A 17,595-nucleotide genomic window follows, 5' to 3' on the forward strand; every position below is an offset into this window, starting at 1 on the left:
CCCTTTATCAGATACTGTGAGAGCCGGAGGAAGGTGTTGCTACAGCATGTGCACGAAGGCTATGAGAAAGATCTTTGGGAGTATATCGAGGACTGAGGCTGAGCTTACAATGAACTGTCAACCCGTTAGCAACAGAGTGCTGATGCAAATAAAGTGGGCGGCACTGGCCCTTGCAGACACTGCTGGAGTTCTACCCTACTTTTTGTTAATGGAAAGTTTAAGTAAATTATATTGTAATAAAAAAGTAGATAAAACCACAAAATGTACAACAGTATTGTAAGTGGATGAAGGGTATGACACACTAAAAACCCTCCAACTTTAATCTGTAATGTAGCTACCTTCTGAGAGCTGAACCATTTTCTGTTTCCTTTCATTTATTCATTTTCTCTGTGTGTAGTAATTGAACTGAAACTGCTTTGACCTGGCTCCTCTTTTCCAGCCAGACATTAATTGTATGTAGGTTCCCTGTTTGTGAATGTTGATTGGCTAACTGTAAGGCAGCACTCTGGGGGATATCTTTGTATATGACTTTTAAAAGGAGGACACAGTATTTTTCAAATTGTATATAGCGCATATGCATGGTTGAGTGAGAGCAAGCGTGGCACGTGTTTGCATAATGTTTAATTACAAAAAATATTTATTCTTTAAAAACCTTCAAGAATATGTATATTTGCTGTGCAGTTTCTTTAGGTTTGCTAACCTTTGACCTCAACGCTGTTAGTGGAATGTGAATTTAATTTTCTGCTTTTTCTGCTTTTTTTTAAAAAAAAAAAATTTTTACCTTGTAATTTTCCATAGTATTAGTTGTAGACTGAAGCTGAGACCTGGTGGTGTCGGGGTTCCCCGATATTTACCTCCTCCCCATGCACCCCGCCTTTACCCATTGCTGCTTTTCTACCCCACTGCATCTTTCAGCTAATGACCGTCACCTCCATCTTCAGCAGAAGCCCTCAGTACTTTCCATTTCTTTGCTGTATAAAAAATTTTTAAAAAATACCCGTAAAATTGTACAGATCTCGTCAGACAATAGGAGCGGTACAGATAGTTAACACTTGGAAGAGAACAGCACCCAGCTTGTGTGTCTCTCCCCCCTACTCCTACATCTTCAACGCCCTGGGTGTTAATGGCTGCTGCCCTTACTGTGCTCTGCCTGTGTGTTGCTATCCCAGCGTATAGAGGTTAGGGTTGAAGGATCATTGCTTGGTGGGGCTAAGTGAAAGATGGACTGCTATGTTCTAGACTGGCAACCAACCCAAGCTGCAAGTAATAATTTCGTTCTACTTCACCATTTAATTGGTTGTAAATATCAAAGAAAAGGTTGTCTGAGGTTAAGATCTAGCACTGGGTTTCTTAGCCCCACACTCATTGCTGTGGATTTTTTTGTTTTTTTTTTTCCTTTTGTTGCACTGGGACAATGTATTGTCAGATTCTCAAACGTTGAAAGATTTGTAGCTGTAATGGATGAATCCATGACAAACTTACACAATTGTAAAGCTTGAATACTGCAAAGCATTTACTGACGATAAAGGTTTAATTTGGGTATCCCTTGCGTGTCTTCCAGTGCATTTGAGGTTGGGATCAGCATTGAGTAGTGCACAAACGCTACCAAAAAGCCTGTATGTAAGGCATCCTGTGAATTGCAGCACTTTAACACGTCATCTAATGTGGCATAGCCAGCAGATATGATTGCAAGTAGTAAAACTATTGTGAACCTTTCTTATTGTTCCCTTTGCACATTCTTCTATAAACAGGAATACTCTTGGTCTCAACACCGAGGATCAGAAGAGCTTGTGCCATGGACTGCTCAGCAACTACTAACAATGTTGCTATCTTCAGATTGGAATTGGTCAGTGGCCTTTTTCCCTCCCCTGCCAAATCTAAGGTGGTAGCATATGAATCTTTGCTCTTCCCCACCTGCCATCATGGCGAGTAAAATGCCTTACCTCTTTTAAATGTGGCAGCGTCTGGAATACGAACTCAATCAGCACCATTAGCCTGGAGTCATTGGGCTGTTGCTGTGCATTTGCACTGGAAACTGCCCCAGTCTTGGTAGACTCAGTTCTGTACATTGCAGCGGGAGTGAAGAAAGGAAATGTCAAAAAGTATTGATAAATGTACTTTCCGGTGACCGGATGGCGAGTGGAGACGTTCAAGTTTAACCTTGTCAGGCAAACCAGGCAGGAAGCTTAATTGCACAGCTGGCTGAAGCCACTGGCCCCAGTTCCTGGTTTCTATAAAACCCAGGAGTGCTTACAAACCAAAAGCTCTGCAAACTAACTCTACCCATGAGTGCACATTGTAGCGTGACCCATAGTCATATTTGGCACTTGGATTCAGAACATTTTGCTTATTAATCTGTAAGTAGGTGTGGAGAGCACTTCTACTTCTGCACATTATGTATAGTATTTGCAGTCATGTGGAATCTAAGCAGTGGTTGAGTAGCTTAAATATACTCACAAAACTTTTTAAGTGATGACCCATGCAGCTTATATTAATGCAGATTAGGAAATGTTGATTTTTGCCTCCTTCGCAGACCTTTTGCTGGAACAGGTAGGATAATCGGCCTTGAACTTTTAGGTAGAGCAGGTACTCTACTGATACAGCATTTTAAGCACTTAAGTAGCAAAAGGGTTATTTGGGTCTCTGGGTTTTTTCACTTTTTAAAAAAAACAACTTGCCCTTGAGCCTTTTCTGCCAAATATTCGGGAAGAAATTCTTCCTGATTTAGTTTGATGGGGCTAAGAAAATGTCGCAAATCCACTTGGTTCCACCATTTAATGTATTCTTTCATCTAGGTCAGAAAGTTACTGAACATGCACCACACTGTGTTCTGGTTTAACAAATGCTGTTCTGATTACATGCCTGCATAGCACCAATACAGTGACATTTTAATCCCAATAAATGCACAAATAAGGAAACAAATGTTTTCTAATTTCACTGAATTTCAATTTCTTACTAAACACAGACCTGGAGAATTGAATATCCCTGACATTAACCTGATGAACAACTGGGTAAGAAAGCTGAGGTTCATGAAATATCTAAGATATACTCACCCCTAAAATGTAATCTTTATGTACTAATATTGATAAGTACAAGTATTTGAAGATGTTAGGTTCAAAATTATATTTGACTTTTAACAACAGCTTGCATTTATATTGAGCCTTTCATTTTGGAAAAGCACCACAGCGTAATCAGGGAGAAGTGGATATCAAACCACTTTCCAATGTGTTGAGAAGGAGTTGTTAGGAGGGGTGACCAAAAGCTTGGTCTAAGAGATGGGTTTTAAAGGAGGGTGTTAAAGATGTAATGTTTTGGAGAGGAATACCAGGGCATCGGGCCTAGATAGCTGAAGGCACGGCCACTAGTGTTAGGATGAAAGAAGGGTAGAGGATGTATAAGGCCAGAGTTAAGAGGAATCGACACTTCTGTAAGCTAGAAAGGTGCACTCGCTACATGCTATTATTCTGACTAGTAATTTTGGAGAGGGCCACTTTGCTATCCAACCAGGTCAGTCTGGTCATGCTTTGCAAAGAAAGGTGGGGGTAGGGGAGAAGAAATGGGAATACCTCTACAGGTCTGGTGTTGGGAAGCAAAGGGAGCTTTCCTCTCTAGCAGCCCTTGCCTATATGGAAATCAGTTAGATTGGGAATGGGAAATTCACTGGCTGGTGGCAACCTTAAGACTTCTAGTGTTGCAAAAACTCCCACTTGACCTTCCTGTTGTAAAAGTGCATCTCTGCGTTTCCCCTCCCCCACCAAAAGATCTTGTCAGCTTCAAGAGCAGCTCTAACATTGTTTGACTTCAAAGATAGGTCCTGTTGCTTATTTCTCAGACGTGAATAAGTAAAAATGGACAAAGCATCATGTTAAGTGAGCATGAGTTTACAGTACACATTGCACAGAACCATTGCTCCCTCACCTTGGAGATGATCATGGCTGGCAAATTTGACTGCACGGTTGGGGAAAGTTGGTACAGATAAAGTCATTCAGAAGAATTTATCTCCAGCTTCAACCAGATTCTTGCTGCCACTGCCTAAAGTATCTGAGATGCAAGCACTTGGGGTCTGGCTCCTCAGGCAGTACTGCTCATCTACCAATGTAAGTGCTGCTGCATTTATTCTAACTAATTCTGCATGATGAGTTAAGACAAAGAATGCCTGACTGATGCTATCTGGGGATGAAAAGCTTGCTGACCCAGTGCTCTTACATTCTCAAGACTAAAACTTAAGTAGCAAAACCCAAACCAGTGAATGGGTTTGAAAAGAATGAGATATCTGACATGGGAAAAAGAGGCCTTCAAACCTAGCTATGACTGGCTTTAATACAACAGAATAGTGTTTGAGCACCTGGCCTTAAAGTGGCAGCATCCCAGGTAGCCACTTCGTGTTAGTTACTTGAGGTACTGTACCCCTGGGCTGAAGTACTTCCTAATTCATGTGCAGAGGCTGAATCAATGAGGAAGGAACATCAGATTTATAGAAATACCTTTTTTGTGCATGTGCTTGTATCTACAATATGCATCCACTAGCGCAGGTGTACCCATTGGTTGCTGCAGGGGATCGTTAACCTTTTAGTAATCTTCTAACACCTTGATGTAGCTTTGAAACTTGGAAGTGTGGTACACAGTGAGGAGGATAGTAAACTTAAGGGACATGGACAGGCTGGTGGAATGGAGGATGTGGCACATGCAATTAAACTTAGAAAAGTGTGAGGTGATGCCATTTGGTAGGAAGTAACAGAGAAGGTTGATGAAGGGACTGCAGTGGATGTTGTCTATATGGATTTGAAGAAAGCATTTGACAAAGTGCCATATAAAAGGCTGGTTAACAAAATTGAGGCTCTGGAATGGGAGGGTCAGTGTCCAATTGGATTTTAAAAATTGGGTTACGGCTTGAAAACAGTGAGTTGTCGTAAATGGTTGTTTCCCAGACTGGAGGATGGTAGACAGCGGTGTTGCCCAAGGGTCATTGCTGGGACCACTGCTTTTTTTGCTTTATATAAATGACTTAGATCTTGGAATACAAAGTAGAATATCAAAATTTGCCGATAATACCAAACTTGGAGGAGTGGCAAAAAGTGATGATGATAATGAACCACTGCAATAGGACATAGATAGGCTGGCAAAATGGGCAGACAAGTGACAGATGGAATTTAATACAGACAAGTGTGAGGTGATGCATTTCGGCAGAAAGAGTTGGTGAGGCAATATAGATGTAATGGTACAGTTCTAAAGAGTGTGCAAGAACAAAGGGACCTGAGGGTGCATGTTCATCGATCTTTGAGGTGGCAGGACATATTGAGAGAGTGGTTAGCAAAGTATGTGGGATCTTGGGCTTCATAAATAGTACAAAAGCAGGGAGATTATGCTGAACCTTTATAAAGCTCTGGTCAGGCTCCAACTGGAGCATTGCGTCCAATTCTGGTTACTCCACTTTAAGAAGGATGTGAGGGCCCTTGAAAGGGTGCAGATGAGATTTACCAGAATGGTTCTCGGTATGGAGGATTTTATTTACAAGGTTATGTTGGAAAAGCTGTGGTTCTCCCTAAAGTAAAGGAGATTGAGAGGAGATTTGATAGAGGTGTATAAGTTTATGACAGGCTTAGCTAAGTTAGACAAGGAAAAACTGTGCCTATTAATTGATGGTACGAGGACTAGGGAACACAGATTGAAGGTTTTGGGTAAGAGATGCAGGGGGAATGTGAGGAAGAACTTTTTACGCAGTGAGTGGTAATGACCTGGAACTCGCTGCCCATGAGACTGGTGGAAGCAGAGACAATGATTTCAAAATGAAATTGGATGCGCATTTGAAATAAACTTGCAGGGCTATGGGGATCGAGTGGGGGAGTGGGACTGACTGGATTTCTCTGCAGAGAAATGGGCCAAATAGCCTCCTCTATGCCATAAATGACTCTATGACTCTACGAATGAGGAGTGACAGTACAAGATAATTGGTACAATTTCAAAGGGGTTGCCAGAGGCCTGTCGTGTTTGTGCACAAATCTTGAAGGTGACAGGACAGGTTAACAAAGCAGTTAATAAAGCATATGGGATTCTAAATTGCTCCCAATCCTCAGGTTTGCTGCTTGTTCTGGCCATTTTATATTTCCCCTCCTTGGATCTAATTTGTAAGCCACGGTTGAGCCACCCTTCCTGTTTTATTTTTGTGCCAGACAGGAATGAACAATTGTTGTAATTCATCCATGCGCTCTTTAAATACTAGCCATTGTCTATCCACTGTCTATCCTTTAAGTGACTTTCCCCAATCTATCAGAGACAACTTGCGCCTCTTACCTTTATAGTTTCCTTTATTTAGAATCAGGACCCTAGTCTCGGAATCAACTCTCTCCCTCTCCATCTTAATGAAGAATTCTATCATGTTATGGTTGCTCTTCCCCAAGGGACCCCGCACAACAAGATTGTTTACTAATCCTTTCTCATTACACAATACCCAGTCTAGGATGGTCCGTTCAGTTCAAAACAGTTCAAGTTTCACGTTTCGGAAAGTACAAGAAATCAGATTTCTTCGATACAGAAAACATGAGGTGCCTCACAATTCTTGCCATTCCATTTTAAATGCAATGTACATTGGCATTATATTGTAAAAAAACATTTTTGGTGCATGCAGCCCAAGGGGTTTTACACAGCTTCCAGCCCCTCAGTTCACTTTGGTGGGAGGACCTTACACAGTGATCTTTCCCCATTGAGCCTTTGCGCCGACTGCCCCAAGGTTTAGTGTGTCCCTCTGCACGTAGTCCTGGACCTTGGAATGTGCCAGTCTGCACCACTCAGCGGAGAGAGAAACAGTTAACATTTCAGGTTGTTGACCTTTCATCAGAACTGGAAAAAGTTAGGTTTTAAGCAATTACAGAGGTAGAGAAAGGAGGGGAAGAACAAAAGGGAAGGTCTGTGATAGGGTGAAAGGTAGAAGTAATTGAATAACAAAAGGGATGATAGTGCAGGGCAAAAGGAGATGGTAATGGGACAAGTAAAGATCAAAAGATGTGTCTAGAGAGGATGTCAATGACAATAGAATTATTATCAACAGCTACCATCTGAAAAAATGGGATCAGTGGTGACGGTCTGAAATTGTTGAACTTGTTGAGTCCAGAAGGCTGTAAAATTCCTAGTCAAAAGATGAGGTGGTGTCTCTCAAGTTTACATTGAGCTTAATTGAAACACTGCAGGAGGCTGAGGTTAGAGTGAGAGTGAGCAGAGAATTAAAATGACAGGCAACCAGAAGCTCAGGGTCACACTTGTGTACTGAATGTAGGCATTCTGCAAAGCAATCGCTCAACCTGCGTTTGGTCTTCCCAGTGTAGAGGATACTGCACCATGAGCAGCGAGTACAATATAATAAAAGTACAATTAAATTATTGTTTCACCTGCAAGGAATGTTTGGGGCGTTGGAGGGTGAAAAGGGAGGAGGTGAAAGTGTTGCATCTCCTGTACTTGCACAGATATGTGCTGTAGGAAGCAGGTGGATGTTGAGATGATTGAGGAGTGGACCAGGGTGTTGCAGAGGGAACAGTCCCTTCAGAATTCTGAAAGGGGAGGGGAAGATGTGTTTGGTGGTGGCATCACACTGGAGGTGATGAAAATAGTACAGGATGACCCATTCAATGTGAAGGCAGGTGGGGTGGAAGCTGAGGACAAGGGGAACCCTATCATTGGCTCTGGGAGGGAGGGGAAGGGGTGAGAACAGTAGTAGGGAAATGGGATGGACAGAGTCAAGGGCCCTGTCAGCCATGGTGGGGATGAATCCTCAGTTGAAGAAACAGGAAGACATTGGGGAAGCACTGGTATGAAAGGTGGGACAATCGGAATAGATGGAGCGGACCTGATGATCTGCACTTCAACTCTATTTAGAGTCATAGAGTAATATATGGCACAGAAGATGCCATTCAGCCCATTAAGTCCATGCCAGCTCTCCACAGAGCTATCCAATTTCCCCTTGAAGTCATTGATTGTCTCTGCTTCCACCACCCTTGTGGGCAGGGAGTTCCAGGTCATTACCACCCACTGCGTAACAAAGTTCTTCCTCACATTCCCCCTGCATCTCTTGCCCAAAATCTTCAATCTGTGTCCCCTAGTCCTTGTACCATTATTCAATGGGAACAGTTTTTTCTTATCTAACTTATCTAAGCCTGTCATAATCTTGTACAATTCTATTAAATCTCTCCTTAATCCCCTTTGTTCTAAGGAGAACAACCCCAGTTTTTCAAACCTAACCTTAAAACTAAAATTCCAGGAATCATTCTCCCAGAAGCAAAAACTCCTTGATGTCTGTCTAGTGGTCAGCCATCATGTGCTAGTGGTGGGCAGCCAGGTGTCAGTGGGCTGCTGGCATGTGCCAGTGGTCAGCAGCCATGTGCCAGTGGTCATGCACCAGTGGGCAATGGCCAGGTACCAGCAGGCATGTGGCTGTGGTCAGTGGCCATGTGCAAGTGGGCAGTGGTCACATGCCAGTGGGCAATGGCCATGCACCAGTGGTCAGTGGGCATGTACCAGGGGCCAGAGTTCAGTGGCACATGCCAGTAGCCAGCGGCCAACTGCCAGTGGTTAACAGTCATGCCAGTGGGCAGTGGGTATGTGCCAGTCAGCAGTGGTTATGTGCCAGTGGGCAGCAAGCATTCGCCAGTGGTCAGCACCCATGTGCCAGTGGGAAGTGGTCATGTGCCAGTGGGCAGCACCCATGTGCTAGTGGGAATTGGTCATGTGCCAGTGGGAAGTGGTCATGTGGCAGTGGTCATGTGCTAGTGGGAATTGGTCATGTGCCAGTGGGAAGTGGTCATGTGGCAGTGGTCATGTGCTAGTGGTGGACAGCCAGGTGTCAGTGGGCTGCTGGCATGTGCCGGTGGTCTGTGCCAGTGGGAAGTGGTCATGTGCTAGTGGGAATTGGTCATGTGCCAGTGGGAAGTGGTCATGTGCCAGTGGTCATGTGCCAGTGGGAAGTGGTCATGTGCCAGTGGGAAGTGGTCATGTGCCAGTCATGTGCCTATGGGAAGTGGTCATGTGCCAGTGGGAAGTGGTCATGTGCCAGTGATGTGCCTATGGGAAGTGGTCATGTGCCAGTGGGAAGTGGTCATGTGCCAGTGATGTGCCTATGGGAAGTGGTCATGTGCCAGTGGGAAGTGGTCATGTGCCAGTGATGTGCCTATGGGAAGTGGTCATGTGCCAGTGATGTGCCAGTGGGAAGTGGTCATGTGCCAGTGGGAAGTGGTCATGTGCCAGTGATGTGCCAGTGGGAAGTGGTCATGTGCCAGTGGGAAGTGGTCATGTGCCAGTGATGTGCCAGTGGGAAGTGGTCATGTGCCAGTGGGAAGTGGTCATGTGCCAGTGGGAAGTGGTCATGTGCCAGTGGGCTGAAGCCGCAGCATCGATACGCGCGCGTTTGCGTCACACAGACGTCGGTATTGCAGGAAGGCCCGGATGTGTAGTGCGCAGAGTGATGGCGGCCAGGGTGAGGGAGCGGGAGCGGGAGCGGGAGCCTGGAGCCCGGGGGTGAGGGGATCAGGGGGCGAGGGGTGAAGGGGATCGGGGGGCGAGGGGTGAAGGGGATCGGGGATCGGGGCCGGGCGCTGCTAGGCCCCGCTTGGCGGGTTTGGTTGCTGGAGCTGGCTGTGTACATGGTGACGGGCGGGTTGCCCCTAGTAACGGCGTCAGCAAAATTCGGCGGTGAGCGAGAGCGGTAACTGCAGGAAAGGCGGCAGTTTGTGAAAAGCAAGATCCCACACAGAGCAAAGCCATAACGATCAGATTATCGATTTTACTGATGCTGGTTGAAAGATAAATATTGGCCCAGGACAGCGGGAAGAACCCGCCCTCCGCCCCCCGGACTGTGGGATCGTTCACACCCACCCGAGAGGGCAGATCAGGCCTCGCATTCCCGTCTCATCAGACACTGCCCCTCCGACAGTGCGGCACTCCCTCAGTACTGACCCTCCGACTGTGCAGCGCTCCCTCAGTACTGACTCTTCGACAGTGCGGTGCACCCTCAGTACTGACCATCCAACTGCGCAGCACTCCCTTAGTACTGACCGAGATTGCAGTGCTCCCTCAGTACTGACTCTTCGACAGTGCGGCACTCCCTCAGTACTGTCCCTCCTACAGTGCGGTGCTCCCTCAGTACTGACTCTTCGACAGTGCAGCACTCCCTCAGTACTGTCCCTCCGACAGTGCAGCACTCCCTCAGTACTGCCCCTCTGACAGTGCAGCACTCCCTCAGTACTGACTCTTCGACAGTGCGGTGCTCCCTCAGTACTGACCATCCAACTGCGCAGCACTCCCTTAGTACTGACCGAGATTGCAGTGCTCCCTCAGTACTGACCCTCCGACATTGCGGTGCGCCCTCAGTACTGACTCTTCGACAGTGCGGCACTCCCTCAGTACTGACTCTTCGATAGTGCGGCACTCCCTCAGTACTGACCCTCCGACAGCGCAGCACTCCCTCAGCACTGCACAGGGACTGTCAGCCATGAATTATGTTTTTTTTTAGTCTCTGGAGCAAGCCTTGTACCCATGACCTGCTCACTCAAGAGTTGAATGCTCTATTAAAGCTGACACCTGGTGGGAATGTCCTGGGTTTACTAATTGATGGGCCACCAGGGTCATCAGGGCAGGCCTGCCAGTCTCCCCCATTTCCATTTTGTTTCTTTTTCCAAAAGTGTTGACTGCCGGCTGGGTTGCAGTATCTGTGGGGAGAGCTGGTGGCCAAGGAGGGGCCACTGTTCATGTGTGATTATTCAGTGAGTGGGGCAGACTGTTGATTCATGAAGAACATTACAGCTAAGCCCAATGCTGTCCTCACCCAATATCCAGACATCCACGCTTCCAAGCAGGGATTACTGGAGAGCAATTAGGAGCGGGAACCCTGACTGACTTTTCCCCTCCTTAATTCATGAGCCCTGATGCCAATGGAAGCATCTCTACTCCTGCCGTGTGTTAGCTAGCTAGCTCAGCACAGAGCGGTGCTAGAATCTGGTACTTTATTGGTCAGTCTAGCTCAGTGCGACACTGAGTAGTGCCATTGAGGGAGATCTTTAAGTAGACATTGGCTGAAATGTTAGGTGTGACTTTATAATTGATTAAAAAGAGTTAATATTGTAGACTAATTTGGATTTATCTTTCCTTTTTAAGAATGCCATTTTTAACTTCATATCTGGCAAAGAAATAATTGAATGAAAATGTGGACTGGTGGGCATAGATTCATATCTAAGTTGAGAAACTTGCTGCACAGAGCTACCTAGTAATCAGAGCCTGCACTGCACTGTGACTGTTCCCTAAGCAAAATGGAATGGGAAATTTTAACATAGCAGTTTACGAATGGAAATATTGACAGAAAAGTGTGACCGAAGAGAGTGACAAACAGGGTTTGTGGACAGGAAGTGTGCAGCCTAAGCAAGATCTTTTGTGTTCCATATGAGGACTATCAACTCGGTGAAAGACGCCCTTTGGTCTGCCCGAAACTTGCTGGTCTTCCAGCGCAAAGAGTTGTCCACGACCGAATGTTGCGAACTGGCACATTCCAAGGTCCAGGACTATGTGATGAGGGACGCACTAAAGCTTGGGGCAGCCGCGGCAAAGGCTCAATGGGGAAAGACCGCTGTGTAAGGTACCCCCCCACCACGGTGAACTGAGGGGCTGGACCAATGGAAAACCCCTCAACTATCCAGAAAATATTTGGTTTGCTGTAAAATATACATAGCATGTAAAATGAAATGGAAGGGTTGTGAGGCAACTCACTCCTGTATTGAAGGAAACTGATCTCTTTTGCACTCCTTGTATTTTTTGACTTTGTGCTTTTTGGAACTGTTTGGTAATGTATTTTTTCCAGTTTTTTTATGAATAAAGTACATTTTGGAAAAAAAAATGAGGAGTCAAGACAAAGTATAGTGCTCAGGTGAACTGGGGTTCGAGGGAAAGTAGAATTTGAGCCAAGCATATAAATGTAATTCAACTTCAATTTTAAAGTTAGACATTCTGTATTTGATGTAATTTGATTTTATATTTTTGTCGCTAAGTAGTAAATCTTGCAGCAGTGGGAAGCAGGGGAATAGAGTTGGTCGGAGCACAAAGGCTTTCCCAGGCTGAGGAGCTGAAGTAGAAAACTGAGGTGTTGCCTTGTCAATTTATTTTTGAACAAATAGGCTGTTTCTGATGACTGAAGCCTGCAAGTGGAGTATACCTGTGATCATTGGAAATCTGCTGCAGTAGCTGATGCCGACTTCACTTGTGTGAGAAAATGACAGATTCGGGGAAGGAATTGGTGAGTAACAAACATCTAAAAGCACGCTCGGGGTGTAGCTGTTTCTCCAGATAGCACTGCTCAGGGTGTAGCTGTTTCTCCAGATAGTACTGCTCAGGGTGTAGCTGTTTCTTGATGTAGTGCTGCAACAGCCTTGAAGTGTGCTTTGAAAAGAAAGGTATTGAGGATAGTGGGACCTGGGTTCAATTTCACCCTGAGATTTACGTGATGAATATTTCCTGTTCTGGTTGTCCAATACCAGTACGGATATCGAGCAACAGCAGAAAACTGTCCCTAAATCGACACGAACAGGTTGTGTTCGTTAAACCTCAGGATGGATTTTTTTTTCACAATTTCAAAGTCTGCAGATGATACGAAACTTGGCAGCATTGTGAACTGTGAGGAGGATAGTATAGAACTTCAGAAGGACATAGACAAGTTGGTGGAATGGGAAGACTGGTGGCAGATGAAGTTCAATGCAGAGAAATGTGAAGTGATTAATTTTAGTAGGAAGAACATGGAGGGACAATATAAACTAAAGAATACAATTCTAAAGGGGGTGCAGGAGCAGAGGGACCTAGGTGTATATGTACATAAGTCATTAAAGGTGGCAGGGCAGGTTGAGAGAGCAGTTAATAAAGCATACAGTATCCTGTGCTTGATTAATAGGGGCATAGAGTACAAGAGCAAGGAAATTATGTTAAACTTGTATAAGACACTAGTTCAACCTCAGCTGGAGTATTGCGTCCAATTCTGGGCGTCGCACTTGAGGAAAGACGTGAGGACATTGGAGAGAGTACAGAAAAGGTTCACGAGAATGGTTCCAGGGATGAGGAATTTCAGTTATGAAGATAGATTGGAGAAGAGAAGACTGAAAGGTGATTTGACAGAGGTATTCAAAATCATGAGGGGTCTGGACAGAGTAGATAGAGAGAAACTGTTCCCACTCGTGAAAGGATCGTGGATGAGAGGGCACAGATTTAAAGTATTAGTAACAGAAGCCAAAATGACATGAGGAAAAACTTTTTCACGCAGAGAGTGGTTATAGTCTGGAATGCGCTGCCTGCATGTGGTGGAGGCAGGTTCAGTTGAAGTATTCAAAAGGGAATTAGACTGTTATATGAAAAGGAAGAATGTGCAGGGTTACAGGGAGAAGGCAGGGGAATGCAACTGACGGAATTGCTCTTTCAGAAAGTGGGAGCAGACATGATGGGCTGAATGGCCTCCTTCTGCACTGTAACAATTCTGTGATTCCATGGTGGAGTACGAGTTTTCTTCTGTGATTGAGGTAAAGCACAATGCTTTTTTATGCTTTACTCTGTATCAAACCCGTGTTTTGTTATCTTTTTTCTGTATCTAACCCCGTGCTGTACCTGTCCTGGGCGTGTTTGATGGGGACAGTGTAGAGGGAGCTTTACTCTGTATGTAACCTGTTTTTTTTGGCCCTGTTATTTCGTTCTAAGATGGCCTTTATACCCCAGGCCCCTGATATTTTTCTTGAGGGGGCCTTTATTCCCCAGGCCCCCTTTATATACATTTTAAATAAATAAGTTTATAATAAACAAATAAAACAAAACTAAAATTAAAATGCCATTCTCGACATTGATAATGCACTCCAGCCCCTGCGGTGCCCACTGGTCGCGGATGGCCTCAAGCGTATCGGTAGACACCGCATGCTCCTTCTCCGGGGACACCTGGGCGCGAACATGACCTTCGAAGAGGGGCAGGCAATCAGGGCGGATGGATCCCCCCCCCCCCCCCCGGCGACGGCCCGCAGCCTGGACCTGTACATTGCCACCTTGGCCAAGCCCAGCAGTAGACCAACGAGGAGATCCTCCTCCCGGCCCACCCCACCTCCGCACCAGGTGCCCAAAGATCAGGAGCATGAGCGTGGAGCTGAACTGCTGCCAAAACCTGAGGAGCAGCCCCTTTAAATATTCAAAGAGGGGCTGCAACCTCGCACGCTCCATATAAACATGGAACATGAACTCGTCCAGGCCACAGAAATTACAAGCGGCCTGGGAGTCCGTGAACTTACTTAAAAGTCAATTGCACGGGCCTGCCACGTTCAGCACCCTCCATCCAAGGTCCCCGATGTAAAGGGGGAGGATTCCCGCATAGAGAGACATCCACTGGGGATTCCCCTTGCCGCCTGATGGCAACATGGATCGCCACGGTGTGGAGAGTGTGTAGGAGCAGCCCGTACAGGAAACCCCTCCGCGCTGTGTGGGTTTCAGGGCCTGGGTCCGGTGAGCAGTTCCGGCGGAGCAGGGGTCAGCTCAGCCAGGTGCGCTATGCACCCGAGCCCCCTCGTCACCTGCAGTAAGGGGCGCCCCGGTGGGCTTTGGCTACTCCTCTGCCCGTCAGTCTGTCCCCGGAGCCAGCCGCCAGGACAGCCGAGGCGCTCTCCTCCGCCGGCGGGGGAGCACCGTCTGGACGCCACCATGTTCCAGACTCTGAATAGATACCAGTAAAACACAGGCAACCCCCTCAGAGAGGCACGGCTAACGTTCTCTGCAGGGAGCTGCGTGTCATCTTGAAGGCAGTGCCCCACAGAAAAAATACGTCGCCAGCATACAAAATCTGGGAGGACGCTCGACATACAGGTATCTCTGCACGGTACGAAGGTGGAGAGTCACAGCCTGGGTGCGGACACACACCAGCGACTGGCCGCTCTCCTCGATCGGGAGACTAAGGACTGTGGCAGAGACCCAGTGTTTCCTCTTGCCCAAGAAATTGACGAGCTTCTTTTGGATCTTGGTGGCAAATGCAGGGGGTGGGGCCAAAGTGACCAACTGGCCAAGAAGGCATACGGCATGCTTGCCTTCATCGTTCGGGGCATAGAGTATAAAAATAGGCAAGTCATGCTGCAGCTGTACAGAACTTTAGTTAGGCCACACGTAGAATATTGCGAGCAATTCTGGTCGCCACACTACCAGAAGGACGTGGAGGCTTTGGAGAGGGTACAGAAGAGGTTTACCAGGATGTTGCCTGGTCTGGAGGGCATTAGCTATGAGGAGAGGTTGGATAAACTTGGATTGTTTTCACTGGAACGACGGAGGTGGAGGGGCGACATGATAGAGGTTTACAAAGTTATAAGCGGCATGGACAGAGTGGATAGTCAGAAGCTTTTCCCCCAGGGTGGAAGAGTCAGTTACTAGGGGACATAGGTTTAAGGTGAGAGGGGCAAAGTTTAGAGGGGATGTGCGAGGCAAGTTCTTTACACAGAGGGTGGTGAGTGCCTGGAACTTGTTGCCGGGGGAGGTGGTGGAAGCAGGTACGATAGCGACGTTTAAGAGGCATCTTGACAAATACATGAACAGGATGGGAATAGAGGGATAAGGACCCCGGAAGTGCAGAAGGTTTTAGTTTAGGCAGGCATCAAGATCGGCGAAGGCTTGGAGGGCCGAATGGCCTGTTCCTGTGCTATACTGTTCTTTGTTGGTACCACAGAATCGAGGCCACCAGTTGGTTTATCAACAGTGCTCGGCCCCTGTAGGAAAACTCTGGAGCAGTCCTGTCCAGCGCCCCAGCCGAGTGGTGACTTTCGCCTCCAACTCCTGCTAATTTGCCGCCCAGATTGAAGAGGTGCTTGGTGTTCCACGCAAAAGGGGTCAACTCCTCCATCAACCTCCTGTGAAGTAGACACAGGAACAGCTCCACGCAGATGGTATACAATTGGCCGGACCTGGGGCATCCCTGACACACTCCTCTCCCAAAGAAAAGGAGCGCCATCAAGGACCCGTTAACTTTGACCAGACACTCTGCGGCGGCATATAAAAGTCGGACCCTGGCCACAAAATGCGGCCCGAGTCCATACGCGCTAGAGTTCCGAAAAGATATTAGTGATCCAGCATGTCGAACGCCTTTTCCTGATTGAGGGAGAGCAAGGCGACCGACAGACCAGTTCGTTGAGAAAGATGGATCAGGTCCCGCACCAGGTGGATGTTGTCCTGGATGGACCGGCCCGGGACCATGTAGAACTGGTTGGGGTGGATCATGTGGGCCAGCACGGAGCCCAGGCGGGTAGACATAGCCCGAGTAAAGGTCTTATAATCAGTGCTGAGGAGGGAGACCAGATGCCAGTTCTTAGGCAAGTGGAGATCGCCCCTCTTCGGCAGCAGGACGATGACTGCCCTACGCCACGAGAGGGGCATCTCCTCGATCGCCAGGCTTTCCCCCAGGACCCGCGCATAATCGTCCCCCAGGATGTCCCAGAATGCCCTGAGGAACTCCATGGTCAGCCTGTCCAGCCCCGGGGATTTGCCCCTCGAGCTGGTGGAGAGCAGCGGTCAGCTCTGCCAACGTGAGCAGAGCCTCCAATCCTTCAGCGCCCTCTGGGCTGACCTTTGGCAGGTCCTGTCACAAAACTCTCTGCACATCCTCGTTGGACGGATCCGGAGAGAACAACGTACTGTATTAGGTACAGACCAGGGGCCCATTCCCTCCGGATCCATGACGGAGGATCCATCGTCAGCCAGCAGCTCGATGAGCTGCTTACGGACCCTCCGCCATATTTCCAGCAAGTGGAATAAGGGTGAGGCGCGGTCCAAATCTTTCAGGATCTGGATCCACGACCTCACGTATGCGCCTCGGGGCCCTACGAGCTGCAGGTCCCTCAGCGGCCCTTCTCTTTGTACGCCTGCCACAGGGCCGGGTCCGCAACGGCCTGACCGAGATGGGACTCCAAGTAGACCACCTCCTTCTCTAGGAGCCCGATCTCAGCTTTGCGCCTCTTGGTCGACCCCTTTGCATGCTCCTGACAGAAGACACAGATGTGAGTCTTGCCCACATCCCACCATAGCCTCAAAGAGGGGACGTCCCCTGCTTCCTTCTCCAGTCGGCCCACAATTGATGGAATGATTCCTGGAATCACTCGTCCTCCAGCAGCGGGTTGTTAAAGTGCCAGTACGTGGACCCCGCCCATGTTCGAAGCGGAGTGAACTTCACCCACACCAGGTGGTGGTCTGAGCACAGCACCGCCGAGACACGGGAGACGTATGCCTGTGAAATGTATAGGCGGTTGATTCGGGACCCTCCTCCAGACCTCCATGTGAAGGCATTGGAGTCGGGATGGAGATTGCACCAGACGTCCACCAGGTTGAGGGAGCTGATCAATTCCCTCAACTTCGCCATCTTTTTAAGTCTCTGCAAACAGCTGTAGCAAATTATATCCGCTGAGGGTCAGCTCCTAGAAAATAGGTTCCAATTACAGCAACTTGTTTCTTTAAAACAACACCTGGCTGTTTTGCTTCCACACACTGCAGAGTGATCTTGTAAACTGAAACCTGAGCTCCAGTCACATGTTTCTGGTCACACTTCTGATCAAAGGACTGTTTATTTTAACTGGT

General features: G+C 47.4%; 2 protein-coding genes across 4 annotated transcripts in view; both read left to right on the forward strand.

Annotated features, from left to right (window-relative positions):
- LOC137350716 (E3 ubiquitin-protein ligase ARIH1) overlaps window positions 1-1,544 on the forward strand; it is a 96,029-nt gene extending 94,485 nt beyond the window's left edge. Inside the window, exon 14 of the mRNA XM_068015638.1 lies at window positions 12-1,544. Coding sequence (XP_067871739.1) covers window positions 12-96 — 85 coding nt within the window. The 3' untranslated portion in view covers window positions 97-1,544. The remainder of the gene's footprint in view (window positions 1-11) is intronic.
- A 7,854-nt stretch (window positions 1,545-9,398) lies between these two features.
- bbs4 (Bardet-Biedl syndrome 4) overlaps window positions 9,399-17,595 on the forward strand; it is a 61,778-nt gene continuing 53,581 nt past the window's right edge. For 2 of the 3 annotated variants that reach the window (XM_068015641.1, XM_068015643.1), the window contains exons 1-2: window positions 9,415-9,501; window positions 12,147-12,265. In XM_068015641.1, the coding sequence (XP_067871742.1) occupies window positions 12,242-12,265 (24 nt within the window). In that variant the 5' untranslated portion in view covers window positions 9,415-9,501; window positions 12,147-12,241. Of the gene's footprint in view, window positions 9,502-12,146; window positions 12,266-17,595 lie in introns of all 3 variants that reach the window. The other variant, XM_068015642.1, reaches the window with a different exon arrangement.

Source organism: Heterodontus francisci, chromosome 35 (genome assembly GCF_036365525.1).
Source record: "Heterodontus francisci isolate sHetFra1 chromosome 35, sHetFra1.hap1, whole genome shotgun sequence".
Lineage (NCBI taxonomy): Eukaryota > Metazoa > Chordata > Chondrichthyes > Heterodontiformes > Heterodontidae > Heterodontus > Heterodontus francisci.